Source organism: Leptinotarsa decemlineata, unplaced genomic scaffold (assembly GCF_025532065.1).
Source record: "Leptinotarsa decemlineata unplaced genomic scaffold, Ldec_3_MD MMD2_tig00000505_RagTag_RagTag, whole genome shotgun sequence".
Taxonomy (NCBI): domain Eukaryota; kingdom Metazoa; phylum Arthropoda; class Insecta; order Coleoptera; family Chrysomelidae; genus Leptinotarsa; species Leptinotarsa decemlineata.
The window spans coordinates 16,880,596-16,907,113 of NW_027412549.1; the positions used below are offsets into that span (position 1 = coordinate 16,880,596).

The window sequence follows — 26,518 nt, forward strand, 5'->3', positions numbered from 1 at the left end:
AATCTCCGGGACGAAACTTCCCAAATCGACGTCGAACATTGCGTTCACCAAAAATATCATTGTCAAATGATTGGTTTCGGTCTTTCATCTGGAAAACTGCATTCATGCGAAATAAACTTCCTGATGAAGTTTTTCTGAATGGATTTAATCTTCAACGATTCAATATCAATGTGAATCACTACTTTCGCACAGGCACCGCTCTTAGAGCACCTGTAGTGTTTGTGTTTTGTCCTTGAAAAAAAATATTTTCACTAGATTCGTAGGCTTCCAGGAACAGACTTATCGATGATTTTTGGCACAAACATGATTGTTCATAGTAACAGATTCATATATAAACACCAAACCTAAACAATTACAAGCGGTGATGTCAATGTGTATCGGCGATAAATTTTTATCCAGGAAACCCAAATCTCACTGTTTCATTCTCATTGAAAGACCGCGCTTAAAAAGCTAGTAAAGGGGTGGCTGGCAAGGGGTTGATTTTAACCTGAAAACCTGAATTGACGTGTTCCACGTTGTTCCTAGTCAAAATATCAACTGACTTATTCAGGGTAGCTAGTTTCAACTGGAATGTACTGTATAAATCAAACTCATATATTTTCAGAAATTGTCATTATTCTTGACAATCAATAGGCGTTTTGTTTCATAAATTATCATTCAATAATATATAATATTCATTTCATATTTTTCATTTTGAAAGACACCAAATTTTGAAACTATTCTGATTTCATTTGAGATCTCAAATCTGAAAGAGAGCACATTGAAACCAGAATTCAACCAAAAGTCAGTACCCTTTCATTAAAAATGATTTGCATTTCTCTCGTAACTTGCAGGAAACATAACTCGAGGCATTACATCTTTACTCGTTATAAAAAGTAGTTCACTACTAATTCATAATGAGGTTCTAACTCAGCGTTGTTGGCCCAAAGTCATGGTCAGGTTTTATAATACTAATTTGAATGTTACCTCACTGATATACTGAAATCATATCTTCGGAGAATGGTCGTGGTTGTGGAAAAAAGTATATAAGTGTGAATTTTATAATGTTAATCACAGTCTAGTCAAGTGTTTATAGGACATACACATAAGTACAACATGTTCACAAAGGTAAATGCTTCGGTCACAATTTTCTTTTTAATTAAAAATCCGTCAATGCAGATTCTATACTTCTGTGATAGTGAAATAGGCATCATCACAGAAACTGTTTCAATCTCTTTTTGAACTTCACAATGAATATCGTTGAGTTCTGAAAAAATTTCCATAACTTCAATGTATTGAAATGAGTTTTTTTTTCAGTGTTTAGCTGTTCTTGCCTTCGTCGCAGTCTGTCAAGCAGGAGTTTTTGAACTGCCCCAAATCCATGGATATGCTGCACCACAGAGGCATATTGAAGATTATGATGTGAGTATTGATAAATATCAATGATTATTCTGAAACAAATCATATGCCTATTATTAGGTTGTTTCAAAATTTTTGTTCATTTTTACGAGTCTATTTCAAACTGTCATTTATCAGTGAATAATTATTCAATGCATCCGAAATGTGAGAGATTCAGTGCACTTTTTTCAACGTAACACAAGTCGATTACTATCGTTAGCATAGAAATTGTATTATCGGGACTCAATGGAGTCGACGAAGACCGTTTTTGCTTGGTCGTGATTAGCGAAGGTTGTGCCGATGGAAAATAATCGAAGTGTTGAAAAAATTGACTGAAAATCGCTCATCTATATCATAAAGTAATTGGCTGAAAATATGTAAATAATCATAATTTGGAACAAAAATGAACAGCATCAATGTTTAGAGTACAACATTCTTTATCGTTGCTCGAAATTTCAAACTCGACACTTCAAGTTGGCACTTCAACAATGAAATACCATCTAACAGTCATTTATTCTATCCTCAGATTGTAATCCAGTATTTGAAAAATTTCAAACTTTGCTGAAATCACTGAATTTCGATTAGGCAATGTAGACCTCAAACTCGTCTACTCCTTAAACTTCTTGTTATGAAAATTTGTGGTAATGTTTATCAGAATCATGTGGAGTTCAACTCAAACCCCCTTCTGGGATGATGAACGCCCCCTCAATTTTCAAATTACCAATAGTCTAATCCGATTTTCACCAAAATGTTTCTTCTACATAATCATCAAGCAACGAAGTTGAAATGATATACCTCAATAATTTACTTTCAGGATCACCCAAAATACGAATTCAACTACGGAGTACAAGATGGCCACACTGGAGACCACAAGTCTCAACACGAACAACGTGATGGTGATGTAGTCAAAGGGTACTACACTGTAGCTGAACCTGATGGTACTCTTCGAACCGTCCACTACACCGCTGATGACCATAATGGTTTCAATGCTGTGGTAGAAAAATCTGGACACCCAGTACACCCAGCCCCTGCTCATGTCGCTCCCGTACATCATGAAGCACCTGCTTACTATCATCATTAGTTTCTGTACAAGCCATATTTATTGATTTTGTTTATTTCACGTTATTATATTTTCAATAAAAAACACTGTTATACTCAAAGGTTTCTTTAATATAAGCTTGAAGTTTTTTTCAAATATTTTCGACATTTTCAAAATCCAAGAATAGTTCTTCTGTATCTCTGAGAGGAAAATATAATTGGTCATTCACAATTTGAGAAATACTGATGGAAATTATCACTCTTACTTATCCATTTATCCCTTCAACTATTTCTTCATCCATTTATTTGTAATTATATTGTTGAGACATGAATATTTCTCATACGGAAGTTTATTTTTATAATAAATATGTTAATTTTGATTCATATACAATGAACCATGCATAATTAGTAATGGTGTAATAATAATAATAATAACAATATAGTTTATTCCATTGATAACAACAATATAATAGATGTCAATACATCAATAAAGTATAATACAACGAATTCAATGAAATGAAAATAATAAAGGTGTCAGTACGCATATGTTTCCTTGAATGAACGAAGGATTCCACTAAGGCAGGGACTATGCATGGGTATGACATAGATTTTTCAGCATATTTAATATACTTATATTCTTTTTTTGAAAGACATTATAATTTAATTAGGTTCAAGTCAAGATAGTAGTTACAAATAATGAAAATTAGTTAAAAAGTAATATAAACTATAGTAAAGTAATAGAAACAATAAAATATTAGGAACAATTAATATTTGCTACATGAAACACCATGAAATAGATCGTCTGCCTTGGGGGTGAATTACCTGAATATAACTATCATGTGTGAACGAATAATAATCACAAAATTATATTGGAACTGTAGTAATAAGAGAAAATACAAAAAAATAAATAACTACTAGCTAACTAAATAACTAAGATCATTAGTATATCACAGTAAATTTTCAATAGACACCCATGAGCAGCAAAAAGGATTAATTCTATTTTTGTTGGGATAACGAAGGATTCGAAACAATGGACTGTTATTACCATAATTGTGATACAATTTTATGCCAAATCAAGTAAGGTGTCTTGTGCTATGAACATTTTTATTGAAGTTTACTTTATATATGAACTGAAACTAACGATATCATCATTGAGGTTTTGCAATGATTCAAGTAGTATCACCAGACAAGAAAATCCCGTCTTGTCTTGTCTTGTCCCTCGAAAAATCAACTATTGAAAAAAAAATGGATCATATTTATCATATCATATCAGCTGTTTCTACGCGGATAGTACTAGAGCTCTTGTAGATCGAACAGGAACTTGTTTGATCCATCCTTGAGTTTGAAATGTTTCCATACCATTTTATGTGCATATACCTATGTGTAATATACAGTGTCACCATAAAAGTGCGCACCATATGGGAAACTTTTTTTTCGAAAAGTTTCAATAAAGTTTAACTTCGGCACTTGTTGGTGCTTTAAATTTAACTTAAAATGATGCGGCCAATTGCGACCCACTGACGTTCAGTGTTGTCAAATTTAACTTTTTTTTTTGAAAAAAATTGAAAAAGTGTATTTCTAGATCGAATTTAACAAAAAGTTACTTGAAAAAGTTGTGTCTACGGCAATTTCATATCCATAAGCCGAATTGTATGCAACTAGGATAAAGTTAACGTCTTGCTTATTTTTGACAAATATCCCTTTTATTTTAAAAACAAGTTCGGTTAATTGTCATCAATTCATGTACCTACACATAACAAACTCATCATGGATTTTAACTTTTCTGATACATTTTACTCAAACGGACATTTTTAAAGAGAAGTTGAAAATTTGCCATAAAAATTTTAACATGACTGGTGCAAAGTTTCAATCACTTGGCTATTTTTTTAAACAAACCTTTGGCAAAAGCAGATGCAAAAAAAATGCAAATAATTTCGATAGAACTATAATTATAATTATAAATTTTAAACAACAATAATATTATAGAAAATACAAATGGGTACAAAAAATTACTTATTGATCTAAATGAGGTTGTCAAATGGCCTACATTTCAGTATGTCGCCCTCCACGTTCAATACAAATTATGGTCCGTCTACTGACATCTGTAACTGCATTTTTAATAAATCGGGGATTTATATTTGCACAGCACTCGCGAATGGTATTTTCCAGATGGTATATGTCAGTAAATGGTCTACTTCGGTACACTTTTTGTTTCAGGTAACCCCACAAGAAAAAGTCTAAAGGCGTCAAGTCGGGTGATCTAGGTGGCCAATAATGTTCCCAGTTACGTCCAATAACTTTGCCTCTGAACATTTGTTGGAGGGACTGTTTAACAGCAACCGTGTGATGTATTGGTGCGCCATCAAGCTGATACCATAGGTCGTATTTAATATTTAAAGGCATATCATCTAAAACTTCACTAACCTCATGATTTAAAAGGTTGAGACAACCGACGGTTGATAAATTTCCCCTAAAGAAAAATGGCCCAATTATTTGGTCGTTAAGTATCCCACACCATACATTAGTTTTAAAGGAATACTGATCACCACATTCAACTGTGAAATTGGGATTTTCTTGGGCCCACCATCGGCAATTTTGAGAACATACCGTTCCATTTGAAGAGAACGTTGCCTCATCTGTCCATAAAATTTTATACGGAAACTTTACATTTTCTTCTCTCTCTCCTTGAAACAAGAATGAAAACCCCAAACGGACATCAAAATCTCGTTCTTTCAATGTGTTAATGAATTTTGGCTTTTAAGGCCAGAATTAATAAATTTTTCTAACACTTTCTCTCTTGTAATCGGTATTTTTTATAATATCGGTTATGGTCGTTTGCCCGTGTTCAATAACTTTTAAAAAAATGTTAAGTTGGGCCTCCTCATCATATTTACTTGTAGTGTGCTTTTTCTTAAATTGATTTGTTACGGATCCTGTTTCTCTGAATTTCGACAGTATCTTTGACACAGTAGTGTGTTGAACATTTTTTCCTGGATGCCGTTCATTAAAAATATTAGCTACTTGCCGGTATGGTGTATTCTAACCACATATTAAAACTATTTCTCTTCTTCGATTGACGACTTGTTTATTTTGTGGAAATTCGTGTTCACATGTGCAATCTGTAAATGCATTCACAGATTGCACAATACCTTTTGACTCTTTTAATCCGATTTCACAGAAATTGTCTGCATTCAGGTCATTGATACATAAGGCTTTCACAATACCCCTTTCTGATCAAAACCTCCGAAGTGAAATCGCAATCATTAAACAAATAGCAGTTAATAACATTATACCTACCACTCTAGTTAACAACATAATAATGAAATATCAACAAAAATCAATAATGAAAGAACTATATTCAATTTCCACAAGACCAGAACACAAATATGTTAGTATCAATTATGCTAGTAGAATTTCCGAGAATATTAAAAATTATCTCTCAAAATTCAATCTACAAACATCCTACACATCCAACGGAAATCAAGGAAACATATTATTTGATGCCAAACCTAAATTAGAGAAAGGAAAGAGATCTGGTATATATCGAATAGAATGTGGTAAATGCCCCGCCATATATACAGGCCAAACTGGGAGAAATTTTGATACGAGGTACCACGGACATGTCATTTCAGATAAAAAATCATTAACGTACGAACATCTTCAAAATTCGAAACATAAAATAGATAAAGATAATTCAAAGATTCTACACACATGCGAAAAAGGGAAAATGATGAATATGTTGGAATCTATGGAAATAAACAGGTCAAAGAAAAATCCCAATTATATTGTCCTCAACGAAGAACTTGATTTAAATGATAGTCCTCTCCTGAACCTATAATCCAGATCCCAAAACCTACATTATATTGAAAGCTTTGTTATGTTCATGGATTTTACAGGTATATGAAACGCAGGTACCGGGTATCCGGTATATCAAATCATTTATGATAGAATAAGCAACATAAGTATAAATTACTCAGATTTAAATGTAATCAGTTAGTTTTGAAAATGGTGTAATAGCCGAAACCGGTCAACAATAAAGGAATATAGTGGAAAATAGACAAAAGTGTGTTTTTATAGTGTATCCTCAGAAAACTATTTCTATTCTTACCTGAAGAGACAACATCATTGCAATAATGATTGTTAAAAATTTGCAAGTAAATCAACAACTTGACACTACCATAGCATGCAATTTGTTTGTCAAGACCTACTTAAAAATTTTATTTAACGTAATTAACATCCTTACCGCCCTAGTTAGTGTTTATAAATAATCTGTAAATACTGAATATTGAAATTTTAATGTTATTTCAACTCTAGTAATTTTATTAATACGTATTCGAGTTTTTAAGTTGTTAAGTTTTTAAGTTTGTGTTTGCTGACGTTTGATTAAGAAAATTGCCAAGTGATTGAAACTTTGCACCAGCCATGTTGAAATTTTTATAGCAAATTTTTAATTTCTCTCTAAAAATGTCTGTATAAGTAAAAATGTATCAAAAAAGTTAAACTCCATGATGAGTTTGTTATGTATACATGAATTGATGACAATTAATCGAACTTCTTTTTTAAAATAAAGGATATATCTGTCAAAAATAAGCAAAACGTTAACAACTTTTTCAAGTAACTTTTTGTTAAATTCGATCTAGAAATGCACTTTTTCAATTTTTTTCAAAAAAAAAGTTCAATTTGACAAACACTGAAAGTCAGTGGGTCGCAGTTGGCCGCATCATTTCAAGTTGAATTTAAAGCACAAACAAGTGCCGAAGTTAAATTTCATTGGAACTTTTCGAAAAAAAAGTTTCCCATATGGTGCGCACTTTAATGGTGACACTGTATAATAAGGACACTCTAATGACATGAATAAAAACACTGTTTTTCTAATTACTACTAGTTGAAAATAAACAAGTCATCAATCACACATATAGATACAATAAGAGCGACTCTATTCGAGTTGAGCTATGCATATTCCTGGGTTTGAATACTCGTGTGTTCAGAGACAATTTCACCGTTGGTGAAATCTACCAAGCTCAACTTGAATATAAGTTGTTTCCGTTTATAAGAGGCTACTTCCGAATGAAATATCTCAGTGAGAACTTATTCAATTCAAGTGAAATAAGCGCCTTTTATATCAGTGCACTTTTGCGAACGAAACACAAGTAGATTGATTCCATCGGCATGAAAAATGTATGCTCGAGATTCGACGAACTCGACAAAGGCCGACAAAGGCCCGCGACACGTCAAACGGCATGGATATGATTTGGGAGGGTTTTGAAGTTGACGTGACCATATGGTTACGTTGACCATTGAACAACATAAAAATATTCAGGGAGTCGCCCTGAATATTTTTATTAAAAATGATTTGCATTTCTCTCGTAACTTGCAGGAAACAAAACTCGAAGCATTACACCTTTACTTATTTTAAAAAGTAGTTCACTACTAATTCATAATGAGATTATATTTCAGCGTTGTTGGCCCAAAGTCATGGTCAGGTTTTATAATACTAATTTGAATATTACCTCACTGATCTACTGAAACCATATCTTCGGAGAATGGTCGTGGAAAAAGTATATAAGTGTGATTTTTATAATACTAATCACAGTCGAGTCAAGTGTTTGTAGGACATACACATAAGTACAACATGTTCACAAAGGTAAATACTTCGGTCACAATTTTCTTTTCAATTAAAAATCCGCCAATACAGATTCTATACATCTGTGATAGTGCAATAGGCATCATAACAGAAACTGTTCCAATCTCTTTCAGAACCTCAGAATGAATATCGTCAAAATTTGAAAAATTTAATTTTCAAAATAAATATCTCATGTTGATCTGGACTTTGCTTTGTCACAAATGTGAAATTATTGCATTGGTCCATTCATATGAATTTCCATAACCTAAATATATATTCAAATGATTATTTTTCAGTGTTTAGCTGTTCTTGCCTTCGTCGCAGTCTGTCAAGCAGGAGTTTTTGAACTGCCCCAAATCCATGGATATGCTGCACCACAGAGGCATATCGAAGATTATGATGTGAGTATCGAAAATTCGATAATTATCAATCACTATTCTGAAACCAATCGTATGCCAATCACAATTTTTGTCCGTTTATATGAGTCCATTTCAAACTGTCATATTTCAGTGAATACTTATTCAATTCAATCGAGTTAAGAGCCAGATGATACAATGCACTGTTGCCAATGTAAAAAAGTCGATTGAATTCGCCAGCATAGAGATTGGCAGCTCGGTATTCGATGAAGAAGACGAAGACCGTTTTTGCCTGGTCGTAATTGGCGAAGGTTCTGCCTGTGAGAAAGTAATCAAAGTGTTGAAAAAATTGACTGAAAATCGCTCATCTATATCATAAAGTAATTGGCTGAAAATATGTAAATAATCATAATTTGGAACAAAAATGAACAGCATCAATGTTTAGAGTACAACATTCTTTATCGTTGCTCGAAATTTCAAACTCGACACTTCAAGTTGGCACTTCAACAATGAAATATCATCTAACAGTCATTTATTCTATCCTCAGATTGTAATCCAGTATTTGAAAAATTTCAAACTTTGCTGAAATCACTGAATTTCGATTCGTCTACTCCTTAAACTTCTTGTTATGAAAATTTGTGGTAATGTTTATCAGAATCATGTGGAGTTCAACTCGAACCCCCTTCTGGGATGATGAACGCCCCCTCAATTTTCAAATTACCAATAGTCTAATCCGATTTTCACCAAAATGTTTCTTCTACATAATAATCAAGCAACGAAGTTGGAATGATATACCTAAATCATTTACTTTCAGGATCACCCAAAATACGAATTCAACTACGGAGTACAAGATGGCCACACTGGAGACCACAAGTCCCAACACGAACAACGTGATGGTGATGTAGTCAAAGGGTACTACACTGTAGCTGAACCTGATGGTACTCTCCGAACCGTCCACTACACCGCTGATGACCACAATGGTTTCAATGCTGTGGTAGAAAAATCTGGACACCCAGTACACCCAGCCCCTGCTCATGTTGCTCCCGTACATCATGAAGCACCTGCTTTCTATCATCATTAGTTTCTGTACAAGCCATATTTATAGATATTGTATATTTCATGTTATTATTTTTTTAATAAAAACACTGTTATACTCAAATATTTTTTAATTATATCTTTGAAGTTTTTCTCAGATATTTTCGACATTTTCAAAATCCAAGAATAATTCTTCTGTATCTCTGTGAGTAAAATACAACTGGTTATTCACAATTCAAGACATACTAATGGAAATTATCACTCTTACTTATCCATTTATCCCTTCAACTATTCCTTCATCCATTCATTTGTATTTATATTGTTGAGATATAGAAATGAATATTTCTTATACGGTATTTTCTACTTGTAATGAATATTATCATTATCATTAATTAATTCATTATTTCATTCAACAATCAATTACCACTTCAATTTTTTCATTCAACGATTGTTCAGTTATAGAAATGAATATTTCCAATACCGTATTTTTATTTTGGAATAAATTAAATTATTTATTCATTCATTAACAATATCACTATTTACAATAAGAAATAATATAACAGTAATGTGTGAAGAAATAATATCTACCAAATGATATTGAAACTGAAGCAAATAGAGAAAATGCAAAACAACAAATCAGATTTGGATTAGAACTGCAGCATACAACATTGGGTGTTTGATAAATGCCAATGGGCAGTGAAATGATTGATACTATTTTTGTTGAAGTTACGGGGATTCGACACAACGGACTGTTATAACTTTAATTACAATGAAATTTAATGCTGAATAAAGTAGACTGTATTGTGCTATAAATATTTCTATTGAATAAATCGATAGATGTAGCCGTCACTACGTGGAAATCATAATGAAGAAAAGAAAATAGAAACTTTCTATCTTTTCCACCATTTTTATTTGTAACTAACGTTACTGCAGTTTCGTCCTATTAGGACATTAAACTCAAATTAATGTCCTCAGTCGATCGTTTACTGAACCAGTGAATTAAAATTAATCCATCAAATTGTGAGAATATTCCTCTCGATAGGACTATGTGACCATAAAATGGGCGAAGCGAGCGGTACGTTGCCCAAACAAATAATCCATTTTGATAAAACAATTGTATTATCTGCACGTGTTGTTGAATCTCGTCTTGTCTTTTTCGAAACAAGATAAGAGGATATTTCTTTCAAAAAAGCATTTTTCGGCAAGACAAGAGATTGGGTCATCTTGACAAGGCCCGACTAGACAACTTAGTCTTCTTTTGAAAAAAGAGGACGAGAGTAGTCGAGAGAAAAGTAGCATAATTGATATTCAATATATTTTTCATGTATGGCTCGCAAAAAAAATGATTATATTTCTCTTTTATAAAGTATATGCTGTTTCTACTTGATTAGTAGCAACGCTCCTATAGATCCAACAGGAACTTGTTCATTCAAATCAAATCAAATCAAATTTTATTCAATTCAGATTAATATAAAATATAAACCGCTACAACTTACATCTATGAAGGATCGTGGCTATCTAAGCCAAGCTTGTGTTACAGCCACGAATTCAATACAAACAATACATTTACAAACTAAGATGAACCTACTAAATAGTTCTGGAAAATCCTAGAAGGACGACCAAAATGATGAGCGGTCTTTTAGCATAACTAGAGCATCAAATACGAAAGAAGAAACAGAAACAACAGCTTGTGACATTGTTTTGAGTGATTGCAGTATGGTGAATTAGTCAACTATCCAGTATTGTTTCCAATCTGTGGTAGTTGTGATTGATAAATGTTTTCAATTCTATTTTCAATTTAGTATAACTTCTGATACATTTCAGTGATGGTGGTAAAGAATTGTGGAGTTTTGGTTCAATGTATGTGATAAATTTTTGATTGTAAGTCGGCATCGTGGAACCTTTGCAATCTGAGAAGTGTGTAAACGAGTATTATATATATTCTGAACAAATGAACTCGTAACATTGGCTGTCCTTAATATACAACGGAAAGTATATAGTTTTCTTACACTATATATTCCACTCTCTTCATATAATGCTTGAGTATTATAGAATTTATTCTTTTCGAACATAATTTTTATGAGTGAGTTTTGGATCATTTCTAAATTTCGTAAGGAAGATTCGAATATTCCGCCCCATATTATTATATATATATATATATATATATATATATATATATATATATATATATATATATATATATATATATATATATATATATATATATATATATATATATATATTTTGCAAGGAACATTCCTGTTACTGGAGATTTTTATGGCAAAATCTCAGAAAATGAAACTAACATTCCTACAGTCTCTGATAAGTCCCAACGAATTGATGATATTCAAGAGTTACCTAAATTATTTATTGATGTCCGCAGGAAATTACATCAAGCCTATCTTAAAAAAGCAAGAACTCACATTTCATGTTGGTGACAGACTTTGGAAGCGAAATGTAACTCTGTCTGCAGCGGGTAATATATCTAATTTGGTATATGAACTAAAAGACATGGATGGTAAAGACCTAGGACGTTGGCATGTTAAGGATCTAAAATCTTCCTTTGTAGACAATGATTCAAACTTGACTGAAGAGGAGTACTTTAGTGCTGATTCTGATGATTCAGATCACTAATTATCTTTACTTATCTTATCTATTTATCTTTCCTTGTTTTTTTTTTCCTATGTATCTTTTGCTCTGTGGACGGGGGCATTAGAATTCCTCCACCATGGCATTACCAGATGTTCGGTACAAGTCCTATGACTGGCCACTTTTAGCATTTTATAACCTTCCGCTTTTGCTCTGTGGACGGGGGCATTAGAATTCCTCCATCATGGCATTACCAGATATTAGGTACAAGTCCTATGACTGGCCACTTTTAGCATTTTATAACCTTCCGCTTTTGCTCTGTGGACGGGGGCATTAGAATTCCTCCATCATGGCATTACCAGATATTAGGTACAAGTCCTATGACTGGCCACTTTTAGCATTTTATAACCTTCCGCTTTTGCTCTGTGGACGGGGGTATTAGAATTCCTCCACCATGGCATTACCAGATGTTAGGTACAAGTCCTATGACTGGCCACTTTTAGCATTTTATAACCTTCCGCTTTTGCCCTGTGGACGGTGGCATTAGAATTTCTCCACCATGGCATTACCAGATGTTAGGTACAAGTCCTATAACTGGCCACTTTTAGCATTTTATAACCTTCCGCTTTTGCTCTGTGGACGGGGGTATTAGAATTTCTCCACCATGGCATTACCAGATATTAGGTACAAGTCCTATGACTGGCCACTTTTAGCATTTTATACCCTTCCGCTTTTGCTCTGTGGACGGGGGTATTAGAATTTCTCCACCATGGCATTACCAGATGTTAGGTACAAGTCCTATGACTGGCCACTTTTAGCATTTTATAACCTTCCGCTTTTGCTCTGTGGACGGGGGTATTAGAATTTCTCCACCATGGCATTACCAGATGTTAGGTACAAGTCATATGACTGGCCACTTTTAGCATTTTATAACCTTCCGCTTTTGCTCTGTGGACGGGGGTATTGGAATTTCTCCACCATGGCATTACCAGATGTTAGGTACAAGTCATACGACTGGCCACTTTTAGCATTTTATAACCTTCCGCTTTTGCTCTGTGGACGGTGGCATTAGAATTCCTCCACCATGGCATTACCAGATGTTAGGTACAAGTCCTATGACTGGCCACTTTTAGCATTTTATACCCTTCCGCTTTTGCCCTGTGGACGGTGGCATTAGAATTCCTCCACCATGGCATTACCAGATGTTAGGTACAAGTCCTATGACTGGCCACTTTTAGCATTTTATAACCTTCCGCTTTTGCTCTGTGGACGGTGGCATTAGAATTCCTCCACCATGGCATTACCAGATGTTAGGTACAAGTCCTATGACTGGCCACTTTTAGAATTTTATAACCTTCCGCTTTTGCCCTGTGGACGGTGGCATTAGAATTTCTCCACCATGGCATTACCAGATGTTAGGTACAAGTCCTATGACTGGCCACTTTTAGCATTTTATAACCTTCCGCTTTTGCTCTGTGGACGGTGGCATTACAATTCCTCCACCATGGCATTACCAGATGTTAGGTAAAAGTCCTACGACTGGACACTTTCATCATTTGATATCTTTTACATGCTTTATTTGCCATTGATAATTACTTGAAACAATTTCGGGTAATGTAGGTCATGAAGTAGCTACCTCACTTTTTCCTTAGAATTGAAATTCTATATCTTTGTGCTTAAGTGGCATTTTCACGGTAATGTAGTGGTACTAATGCATTTATCCTGAATGTATACTGGTGTTGTCATTGGTATTTTCGTTATATCCTGATTATCTTCTCTTTTATGTTCCTTGTCTATAATTTCGTCTCTTTACCTAATTATCTAACGTTACATTATCTTAGATTATCTTATACCTTATCTTATCTCTTTGTCGGTTCCCTGAGGGAAAATTCGATGTCGAATGTAACCGATTGTTAATTGTTAGTGAGTTATATTTGTTTTTGGAAGTATTTATCAATTGGTAACTCCATATGGAAAATTAGAGTTTCCAGAAGAATAACTTATTCAACAGATTTGAGAGATAGATTTCCTATCACTTTTGTGATTTTTTCTAGATTAATATTTTGGAAATAAATCAACAAATCTTTCAAAAATTTGAGTAACAATTCACATTATTACCTTGCTCTTTTTCAATGATTTACATTGAGATTGCTGTGTCACTGAAATACAGTTTCATTGATAGTATCTTTCCTTAAGGTATTTCTTTATTGAAATTTCCTTACTATGATTTCCTGGATCGTATTTCTAGGAAGTATTGATGGCTTTTGACAAGTTTTTACTTTCTTATGTCTGTAGATTTTGCTATTGCAATGTGTGATTAGTGGATGGAGGTTTCTGCTAAGATACCAAACTTAGGCGGTTTGGATTATGCATTTTAATGCCTTTCCCTTTTTGTTTGTAGGAGCCTGAGTGTGTTGGGTGCAAACATGGCACAGAACGGCAACCTGACATATCTTATGTATCGGTGGAGGTTTCTCCAATATTGTCAGGTAGGGTCCATGGAAGGGTGAACTTTGGGGGGTATTGTCAGGCTAACGTGGAGGTCTAGGCCGGTCAACGTGTGCAGCTCGCCAGAGGGCGGTCGGGCAATACTACTGGGTGATCCTGAGCTCCATGGATTCGTCGTGTCTGGGGATATGGTTGCAGTGACACACATAGGAATATCTCCGAATTTGTCGGGAACTTATGACTTAGCCATTTTAAGTTTGGTGGAGCTATATATCACCCCAATTGAAGTTCACAATTGGCTATTTCCTTTAATAATTGAAGTAATTTAATTTTTTTTTCCACAAGGGTTTTCTTGTAGGTTGTCTCTAGTCCTAATGTACTAATGGGTAGGGTTGCCAATTTTTGAATTAGGAGACGAGTAGTATCGGGTGTATCTGCGGCGCAGCATTACCATCCAGCAGCGAAAAGATTACCTGATCCTGGTTCAGGGATGAACTTCCTTCCTTGTCTTTGCTTTCGGCGAAGAGTTCCAGCGACGACTCCCCAGCACCAGTTTAACTATTGTTGTTGACTGTTTTATCTTTAGATCCTGGAAATTCTAGGTCTTCTAACTGGAACCGCAAATGTGCGGTTGGCTCCTGTTGTTGACTCCGTACGTTTGTGTTGTTTCCTGCTTTCAGCAAACAAGTGTTGCCCATCTTCACACTTGGCTGCACCGCGCTGATGAGGCCAGAGGCCAGAAACACGTGTCCGCGGTTTACCCCCCTGTTTGGAGTGCTGTATCCACGAATTTTTCATTTTATATATATATATATATATATATATATATATATATATATATATATATATATATATATATATATATATATATATATATATATATAATCTAGAAAGGTTAATGCAGTCAAGCTGCTGGAAAATAATTCCATGAAAATCAAAAAATAAATAGATAAGTACTCTTTGATCATTCCCATATTGATTTCAATTTAAGAGCCACCGGTATACAGCTGTTTCAGCCTATTGGGCATCGTCAGTACCGGGCAGGCGGTCCTCGATTGAAGACAAAATGAGAAAAAACCAAGAAAGTACTTGATAAAAATAGCTGCGTAAACGCAAGCGAAATAGGTGGTTCCACTTATGTTTCGCTTGCGTTTACGCAGCTATTTTTATCAAGTACTTTCTTGGTTTTTTCTCATTTTGTCTTCAATCGAGGACCGCCTGCCCGGTACTGACGATGCCCAATAGGCTGAAACAGCTGTATACCGGTGGCTCTTAAATTGAAATCAATATGGGAATGATCAAAGAGTACTTATCTATTTATATATATATATATATATATATATATATATATATATATATATATATATTTATATATATATATATATATATATATATATATATATATATATATATATATATATATATATATATATATAGACAATTCAAGGTAAAAAATATCCAAAAAAACGTTGTTTCCAAACGCCAGAACCGCAACACTATTCTCGACGTGCTTTTCACTAACAAAGTTGACGTCTTCAGAAGATACGTAGGTCATTTCCAATATCTTCTTATAGAGGTTACCGCTGAAATAACTAAACCCAAGAAACATGTTAACAACAATACATAATGAAATCGCTTTGTCTCAACCCTGGCTTGATAATATGTATTTCCAAACACCATTGTTTCTTATACTCGAAGGTAATTAATAAATCGAATTATGAGTAATAATAATAATATATTATGGTTTTTTAATCGGTACTGATGTATCAAGAATTGAAGATATTCCCGTAATGCGTTACACTTTAATGATTGAGAGAAATCCAAACTATGCAAGTACTTTTGTAATGAGGGGTTATAAATTTGAGCAATACTTTCGATTATATTCCTACTGCGATATCGATCATTGTTTCGCGATATATTATTTTTCTATATAAGGAGCTACTTTATTAGGATTCCAGTTAGTGATTCTTTGATTAACGATCGTCAGTTCATCATGTCTATTAAGGTAAATTATGAATTAGAGTTGAGTGATGTTGAGGTGCAAAATTTTGGAAAATTGTGGAAAGTGTAGTGATATCTTTTTCGTCTTCGATGGTTGTTCCACACATTTAAATGGCACATTAGATTTTCCAATATTTTTTTTATATAAGTGATATAGTCATATTTAATAATAGTAATAATAATAAATCTTTATTTTTCAGTAAAAAGCATAAATGTATGAATACATTTCAGCAGTAACTGACAAAAAACGTCATAATTAATATAGAAATGAATTTGAGTGATATGAACACAGTCATACGTTATTAATATAAAATAACTCAAATATATAATTATATAGAAATATGAAAAATTCATAGAAGCTACCGACTTAATTAAAATAGACACAACAAGAACATATTAGAAAAAGGTCAAAAGTGTCATAGTATGATTGACAACTGTCAGTTGAAAAACAACAGCACAAATATAACATATGTATTGCCAACAAGAAAACATCTTCATTAAATATAGTATTATGTCATAAATTCAATAATACTATAAAAGTTCTTCTCAATGAGAAATGCTTCAAGTCTGGATTTAAAAATATTAATATTTGGAGCGACATCAAGGTGATTACAAAGTTATATAAGTGACTTTTTTGGTATAGGTTAGTTCTATGCACAGCAGGCACAAGAAAATTTCTGAATCAAGTGTCATATTTATTATCTGTTCTATTGAAGAATTTATCTTTATGTTTGTATACATACAGTGTGCAACAACGAAAACTTAACAGAGCCATTTTTGAATATAAAAAGTAAGATTTTTTTAAAAAACCTCGGACACGTCGATTTCTAATTAAAGGGGGACACCTTTCAGACTACTCAGATCTTTTATAGTACGCACCCCCTCGGAGGGGTGCGTCCGACGACCCTTATTTAGATAGGGAAAGTAGGTTGAGTGGCACCTTGTTTTGAATGGTCTTTCGAATACCTTCACATCTCTGTTAAAAGAAAATTTTTGTAACGATTAGTTTTCGAAATAATTTGAAGATTTAAATGTATTTTTATTGAGTTCAACTCTTTTTAAAATAAATCAAATTGTTTTTAAGGTACAATTTACGTTCATAACTTTCATATAAAAATTAATTTTTGCTTTTCATGACAACCTGCTAATACGTGTCCATTTGATTTCGTAAAAAAGTAAGAATTATTTGTTTATCACGAGAAGATTTTTTCGGGGGGTGGGGTTGGTTACCACCCTTATATTTTAGGTGAATTGAGTGGCACCCCCTTATGAAGGTTGCCTTTTGACGTGGCTATTTTATACTTCTGATGAGAAAGTGAATCATACTAAAAACTTACCTACACAACGAATACAACCTGCTGATTTCCTTGAATGCTGATGACAGAAAAGTTTGAAAAACTGTTTCAGGGTTAATAAATCCCAATAATTGTTTTTAAAGCACACCAAAAAAATAACACCCAATAAGGGTAACTCACGTAGGAAATTTAGGGTAAATGTTCAAAATGTGCGCCATTTTGCTCCATGCAACAATAAAGATTTTGTTCGAATTTTGCTCTTACGTTATTCAACATCTCAGGAGTTATAGCTCGGCATTCATCAATAATTCTACGACGTAATTCATCCAAATTGGCTGAATGTGTAGCATAAACTTTAGACTTTAAGTATCCCCACAAAAAATAGTCCAGTGGTGTTAAATCTGGTGATCGTGCTGGCCATTCAATTGGACCTCTTCTGCCAATCCATTGTCTTTCGAAATGATCATTCAAAAAATTTCGAACCTGCTGGGCATAATGGGGTGATGCACCGTCTTGTTGAAAAGGGATAAATTCATCTTGACATCTTGGATCCTGTTCAATTATTTCAACTATACGAGGTTGTATTGCCTCTTCAAGAAGTTGTAAATAAGAATCACCGGGTAAATTTCAATCAATGAAAAATGGACCTATAATATGATTGCCTAATATTCCGGCCCAGACATTCAACTTTTGGGGATGTTGGGTATGTATTTCTGCGTAATGTCTTGGGTTTTCATCCGACCAATAACGGCAATTGTGACGGTTCACGCAAGCATTTAAATAAAATGAGCTTTCGTCCGAAAAACAGATGTTATAAACCAGCTCGGGATTTTGCATCAATCTCTCACTCATGCCCTCACAAAACTCATGTCTTCGGTCAAAATCATCCTCATTGAGTTCATAAACAAGTTTAATTTTGTAAGGATGGAATTTGTGGTTTTTAAGGATTCTCCATGCGCTCATATGGCTTATTCCGGCCATTGCTGATAAACCTCTGGTATTTAACCTGGGATTGGCGATGACTTGACCAATCACTCCAATCGCATTATCGTCATTCACTACCCTTCTCTGAACATTCCTTTTCTTATTTAAAACCGAACCTGTCTCCCTGAATTTTGTGACCAAATCCAGAACGTGATTTCTGCTTAGCTGTTTACCAGGGTTTTGCTCGTTAAATAAAATTGATGTTCTATTAGCATTCTGGTCGATGCCAAAAAATAAAACAATAACTGAAACCCTTTCAGCAGTAGTGTAAGGCATTTTTTTACAAATAACAATACACGACCCGTTTAAATAAAACAATCGAACGATGTACTAATGAAAACTGGAAGAAAAGGAGTGGGTATCGATTTAAAAAAGGGATTTTATGTAACAAAAAACTGATAAGAAGAACTGCTTGAATTTTTTTTTATTTAGGCATACAAGTTACCGAGTGGTCTGTCTAATGTATTATTAACATGGCAATTTTAACTTCAAATTATCTCGAAAACTGATCATTACAAAAATTTTCTTTCAAAAGAGATGTAAAGGTATTCAAAAGACCTTTAAAACAAGGTGCCACTCGACCTACTTTCCCTATCTAAATAAGGGTCGTCGGACGCACCCCTCCGAGGGGGTGCGTACTACAAAAAACCTGATTAGTCTGAAAGGTATCTCCCTCCAATTAGAAATCGACGTGTCTGAGCTTTTTTTAAAAATCTTACTTTTCATATTCAAAAATGGCTCTGTTAAGTTTTCGTTGTTACACACTGTATATACACAGTTCATACAGAACAAGCCTGTCAAAGTTAAGATCTTTAGTCGCTAAAAGCCTCTCTCAGTAAATTTTTGCAGAGCGAAAACACGTGACCATAAGGTACAAGTAGTCGAGTTAAAAATACCATATCGCAGATGACAGTTGATGTTTGCATAATAAACGATTAATAGTATGTTTTCGTGGCAATGATTTGATGAGAACTTCAACGCATAGCAATTTTTTCTTAACTTTTCACAAAGTATATCGACGTGTGGTTGCCAGCACACTTTATAGTCGATTGTTAGTCCAAGCAACTTAGTCATTTCACTAGCATATACATTCATGTCATTGTCCTTAAAAATTTCAAACTGTTCCATAGTTCCCCTCAAAGTAAATTTCATCAAAGAGGTTTTAGATACATTTACCGTTAGATGATTTATTCTGGACCACTTCATTATTTTATTGTATACCATTTCTGATGTTATCACAAGTTCAGTAGTATCTTCACCAGTTATGAGTAGATTTGTATCATCAGCATATGATATTACTTGGACTTTAGAGATGTCAAGGAGGAAATTAATGAGATCATTAACATAGATTAAAAATAACAAAGGTCCAAGAATTGAGCCTTGGGGAACTCCCTGCTCAACAATGATATATTGCTTCTGAGTTGTGTTGATGATTACACTCTGGGATCGATCAGTTGAGTATGATTTCATTAAATTCAATGCTACACCCCTCATACCATATCGCTCAAGCCTAATCAATAATAGGTCATGATTAACACAATCGAAGACCCGACAAAAGTCAATGAATTGCCCACAAATCTGAACTTTTCCATCCAAGGCTGTTATTACATTTTCTTGAAAAGTATATGAAGCAGTTTCAGTACTTCTGCAATTTGTGAAACCATGCTGACTTGAAGATAGCGACTTATTCATAGTTGAAAATGAAAGCAGTTGATTTCTTATATTCGATTCATGAAGCTTGCTGAAGCTTGATAGAAGACTTATTCCTCTGTAGTTTTCATTTATTATAGTTTATAAGAAAATGATACAAATCATGCAATTCTGAAACAACAAAAATTAATTGGCGATCCGGGGCGACTTCATTGATTCCAGTGGTGCATTTGCTTTTTCAGCTGCAGGAGAACACGGAAAAACCTAGAGCACCAAATCATCTGAAGATCTTGATCTGCCAATATTCTCTCTCATAAAACAAAATGTAGGGTTTCTCCAGAGACTCCAATAAATTCAATACATCGCCAGAGCACTCAGTGACACAACTATCGTCAAACTTAAACTAGTCCGTTTCGTCTTTGACCAAGACGTGATAATGATCAGATTCAACGCCAGAACCACAGTGAACAAGGACTGCATGAAGATCATAATGGTGATCTGCTAGATTGAAGTGTTCATCTATTTCGAACCTTCGTAAGAGTTTGGTGCTTCCGTTTGAGGTTGAGACATGTTTGAAGATCATCAGTGTTATCACTTGAATGACTGGTGACTCAGCTATACTTGTTTCCTCATAATTGTCAGTTAGTTTGGCGCATGTTTGGCAATACAGTTGATCATCACCCGTAAAAAGTTCCATTTTCAGATGATTTAACAATAAGCCTTGCACGTACTGGTTATTAGTCATATTAGGAAACGCTAGTTGAAGTTCCAGAAAATCACATATGTTTTTGATACCTCTTGAACATTTACTACAGAGTAAACAAATAAGGATTTTTCCAGCATAAAATCTACAAACACAAGAAGAGATAGTTTGTATGGAATTATTCAATCCAGAGCGGTGCTATTTTTTGTCAGGAAGTTGTTTCACATAATATTCGAATGACAAATTAAATTTTTCAGCATTTGAAGTGATGTAAGCTCCGTACAAATTTTCAGGAAAGATGGCCAAATAGTAAGCTGAAACTATATTTTCAATATAACTTTGCTTAGTCAAAATGGGGTGCCTCAGGGCTCAGTGCTAGGTCCCCTATTGTTCATCATTCACATAAACGACTTACCAGCATTTATTGATATCGCTGATGTTTTTATGTATTCAGACGACTCTACCCTTCTGTTACAGAATAAAAACTTGAGCGTGATAAAACGTAAGTCAGAGGAAACATTGAAAATTGAAATCTTTACAAATTCAAACGTTATGTCTCTAAACAAAAATTGAACAAAGAACATCACTTTCACAAAAAATAGGCAAGCGCTCGACGATGAAACAACAGTTAAGATATTGGGTTTTCATGTTGGAAAGTGCATACAAATTTAAAACTATTCATATATGTATAAGTGTGACTGGTTTTACATATGTAAATATCGAATTTGTCATACACTAACATATTTTTTATAATGAAATATTTTTTGTAGTTTGTGACGTACCTGAACAAAAAACAGCTGTGTGACTATTGTCACATGCTGTTTTTTTGTGAAAATTTTTCAAGGTGAATAAATATCTTATCTTTTTTTTTGTTATAAGAGATGTGTTGAGGATTCTCAAACAGTAAGTATTTTGATCTGCAGATTTTCATCATTTTGTGCTACGTAGCACTGTCTCAAGCTGGCATTCAATTTCCACTACAATATCCCGTGAAGTCATCATACATAGATTATTACGCTTACCCCAAGTACAAATTCAACTACGGAGTTAATGACCCCTTCACAGGAGACAATAAATCACAATATGAAGAAAGAGATGGTGATACAGTGAAAGGTAATCAATTGAGAATTATTTGTTCACTTCCAATCAAAGTATTGAATAATCACAAATCTAGAATGAAACATCAGTGAATCGTCTTACACATGAATATAGTTCAGAATGAGTTCGGGTTGTTTTGTTCATTTTTATGAGTCCACTTCAAACTGTAATATACAAGGGTTTCCTTTTATATTTCGGGAACAATAGTGAACAATATTGTTTTTCAAAATATTCCCCATGAAGATCTATACACTTTTGCATGCGTTTGAACCAATTGTCGAAGCAGTTCTGCCACTCTGATTGAGGTATCTCCAAAACATGCATTCTGAATGCAGCAACCGCTTCTTCAGGTGTCGAAAAACGTTGATCTCTCAGTTTGTTTTTCACGTGCGGGAATAAAAAGAAGTCATTTGGTGTCAAGTCAGTACTATACGGTGGATGACTCATCAAATCGATGTTTTGGGTGCTAAAAATGCAGTTGTTTGAGCCGATGTGTGAGAGCTCGGACTGTCGTGATAAAGAATGATCCGTCTTCGGAGGTTGGTTTTTCTGATTTCTTGGGAGACAACTAGCAAACAAATGGTTGTGTACCACTCAGAATTGAGTGTTCTGCGTTGTTCTAGTGGTACGGTTGCGACATGCGACAACAGGCGACCATTTGCTTGGAAGTACTTCGTACGTGAGCAACTTTTGTTGGATTTGGTTCTTCTTGAAACACCCATACAGTCGACTGCTGTTTACTCTCGGGATCATACACGTAAATCCACGATTCATCACCTGTCACAATGCCATAGACGTGTTTTAAAGCACCGCAATCATATTTTTTGAGCATTTCCTTCGACCAATCAACACAAGCCTTTTTTTGAGCGATTGACAAATTGTGTGGGATCCAACGCGAACAAATTTTTTTGACAATCAAATATTTTATGCAAAATTGCATATATGCTGGTCCCACTTATGCCTAAGGTTGTCTCAATATCACGATAGGTCACATGACGATCTTGCAATATCAATTCGCACACAGCATCAATGGTTATCGGAACAACAACTGATTTTGGACGACCTTCACGGAATTCGTCTTGGACTAAACTACGACCACGATTGAATTCACCATACCATCGATAAACATTGGTCCTTGATGAGGTTTCATCGCCAAAAATTGAATTGAGTTCATCCATGCACTGTTGCTGAGTTAATCCACCTCGAAAGCTGTAAAAAATAATCTCACGAGAATGTTCACGATTCAATTCCATTTTTGGGCCGGGATGAATCTTTAAGTTACTGTAAACAACACAAATAGCGCGTATGTCAAAACGTTCTTAGTATGTCTAAGCAACTTTACGATAGAACTGTCAGTTGCCAGATTGCAACACTGGGGTTGCCAAATCCAGAAACATAAAAGGTAGCCTATCGTTTCAATGAATAAATATTTAATTCGATCGAAATGAGCGCCATTTGGATCAGTGCACTTTTGCCAACGTAACAAAAGTCTATTGACTCCTTCAGTATGAAAATTAGGTGCTCAGGATTCGACAAAGTCAACGAAGACCTTCTTGGCTTGGTCCTGATTGGTTCTACCGGTGAGAAAATTATCGAAATGTATAAAAGGTCGGTTGGCGAGAGGTCTGGGTAGTATGGTGGTTGGGACAGAACTTTGACGCTCAATTAGTTCAATTTTTGGACAGTGATTTGTGAAGCGTGCGGATGGGCGTTGCCGTTTCGTCAAATCAGACCTCTTCTGTTGGTGCTGGCTGCTGCTCAAATTTTCCGTACACTTCATCGATTTCCTACACAACTCAATGCATGAAGAGTCTTGAAATTAAAATTTCATTCACTTGGAACGTATTCAAAAAACACTTCATTGTGAGATTTTCACTGAACAGTTTCACAAAAACGCAACACGTATTTCGCCATACAATGGTTTCTTCGAACGTATCTTCAATTGAAAAACAACCAAGTTTTCTGCTTTGAAAAACGACGTATTTTTATAACCCATTCAACACTATTTTGTATATTTCTACAAGAGGAAATACTCATCTGTTCCTTAACATCACGACTTCATGGCATCAGGAAGAGACTACTCTGCTCGATTCACATTGACACAATGTATAACATCCATACGGTTAGTTATCCAATATGATTGTCTTCGAGGCGATACATCAATTATAGTGGTCACATAATTTTCTGTTACCATTTTTATAGTACGATTCGACTTCTTTCCAGCAAGCATTCTCTTGAGAACAGGATAAAGTCGATAGGGACTAAATCTGAAGGGAAGGTGGATTCGGAAGCAATTCGAAGTCCAATTCATGCAATTTATTTATCATTTTCATTGTGTAGTGTATTGCAGCTCCTCGATGTATTATACACTCGTGGATACATCTGAGTATTGACCTGATAAGGCGGTCTGTATCCAGTTGGGATATATCATTCCACCCTATTATTAACTCATATCTAACTCATGTCTAACTCATGTGCTGCCAAAGTCTGTGGGAGCTGTTGTAAATTCAGCAGTCTGCGACCAAGAATATCCCACACATGTCTTGTTGAAATATGAGGTTCTCAATGGTCTCAAGATATGGAAGGACTTGAGGCTCCACTACTTAGTGAATGTAACGAAGAGCTGTTATATTGCCTCTTATGAAGCCTAAAGGTGTCCTGCTATATGCAATTGCACTCCATATCATTAAACCAACAGTATGGTGAACATGCCTCTCCACTCACTTACTCTTGCTCGTCCACCGTGCATACCCAAACAAAAGCGAGATTTATTACTGGAGAATACGCGGTTCCACTGTTGATCCCAATTTCTTCTGTCTCCAGTGCAATTCGTTGCGTCGATACTCGAGAGTCAGTGGCAACAACCAATGGGAACGATAAGAAAAAAGTCTGAAACTTCTTGCGCATTCCAACGACCCTTCCGTGTTCTTCAAATCACTTAATCAGCAATCATCATGCACTGTTCTTCCCCTGCGACGACAGGCGCCCCTAGCTATGTGTTCTTGTCCTTCTTGGGTCTATGCCTGATAACATCTCAGAATGGGACGCAAAGATCTATTGGTTCTTCTTGAAATTTCTCTAACTGAAAAACCAGCCTCACGAAGGCCAACAATTCGTCCTCTCTCAAAATCACTAAGTTGAGGAATACGACGAATTCTTTGCACTTGTGGTATAATGTTAACAATACGAAACACTTTACCACAAACTCTTCAACAGTTGAAGCACAAATGAGAATAAAAATTGGAGAAATGGTAAACGCTCACACAAAAAGAGCCAGTTAAAAAACTGGTCAGGATAGCTTCCGATGGGGATGAAATTTTACTAGTTTTTTACTGCCTCAACATAAGTACACATATAAAACATTATTGAAATATTTTCAATTTAAATGGGTGTTTACCTTTCTTTGTCACTCAGTATATTTCAGTTACAAGATTCTTCAACTTCTTAACTATTGCAATAATGACAAAGACTGCACTTGTGAACTTCTAATGAATAAACCGTATAACTATTATTTTTGACATCAAAATTCTTCTTGTTAATGTCTTTATAGTAATAAAACCTAAGCATTATATTATTCTGTTATGACAAAATATGCACAATTTTTGGTGACCAAAAATTATAGCTTTTCATTTTCTGCAATGATATTACAAATGTTCGTATTATTTTTCACCATTTGTTTTTTTCACAGGAAGTTACTCGATTGCTGAACCAGACGGCACATTCCGTACAGTAACATATATAGCGAATGATAAGCATGGATTTATCGCAAACGTCGAAAAAACTGGACATGCACTTCATCCACATGAAAAAATGATTCATTCTGGAACGTATTACGAAACTGGATCGCTAGGTCATCACTAATGGTGGACATTTCTTTTGAAATGAGTAGAAATAGCCATACGAAGCCTTGTTTATGCTTAACACGATATTCTGAACCGATATACTTGAAATATATAATTTCTGAATTGTAAAAGAAATATTGTCACAATTTTAGTAAATGTTGAAGATCTTTCAATAAAATTGTTTGTTGTTTATTTTCGTATATTGATTTCTATGTTTCATCGGAAACAACCAACTCAAATCTGAACAAAACCGTTCAACTTTTGAATTGTAATGCTTGATACATTTCCAAGAATTTGATAAATTGGAATGGAAACAGAGTGCTGTTTGTGACGTTACATGGAAAGTAACATTACAATCGGAAGATTGGTGTTAATGAACGCACTGTTTGACATTGGTTTGCGAACGGAGATTTTGGCCTGGAATATGAGCCCCGAAGTGGACGCCTACAATAATCCAGGACGAGGATTTGATGATCCTG

At 34.6% G+C, this 26,518-nt stretch overlaps 2 protein-coding genes across 2 annotated transcripts; both read left to right on the top strand.

The window, feature by feature from the left end:
- Positions 1 to 1,015: 1,015 nt before the first annotated feature.
- LOC111508379 (uncharacterized) lies at positions 1,016 to 9,553 on the top strand. The gene is made up of 5 exons (XM_074174085.1): positions 1,016 to 1,107; positions 1,297 to 1,401; positions 2,192 to 2,422; positions 8,335 to 8,439; positions 9,209 to 9,553. The coding sequence occupies exons 1-5, from the start codon at positions 1,096 to 1,098 to the stop codon at positions 9,473 to 9,475; spliced, it is 720 nt and encodes a 239-aa protein (XP_074030186.1). The 5' UTR covers positions 1,016 to 1,095; the 3' UTR covers positions 9,476 to 9,553.
- Positions 9,554 to 16,382: 6,829 nt separating this feature from the next.
- On the top strand, positions 16,383 to 26,218 carry LOC111505479 (cuticle protein 19). The gene is made up of 3 exons (XM_023160294.2): positions 16,383 to 16,471; positions 22,023 to 22,212; positions 25,886 to 26,218. Exons 1-3 carry the CDS (start codon positions 16,460 to 16,462, stop codon positions 26,056 to 26,058), a joined length of 375 nt encoding a protein of 124 aa, XP_023016062.2. The 5' UTR covers positions 16,383 to 16,459; the 3' UTR covers positions 26,059 to 26,218.
- The last annotated feature ends 300 nt before the right edge of the window (positions 26,219 to 26,518 follow it).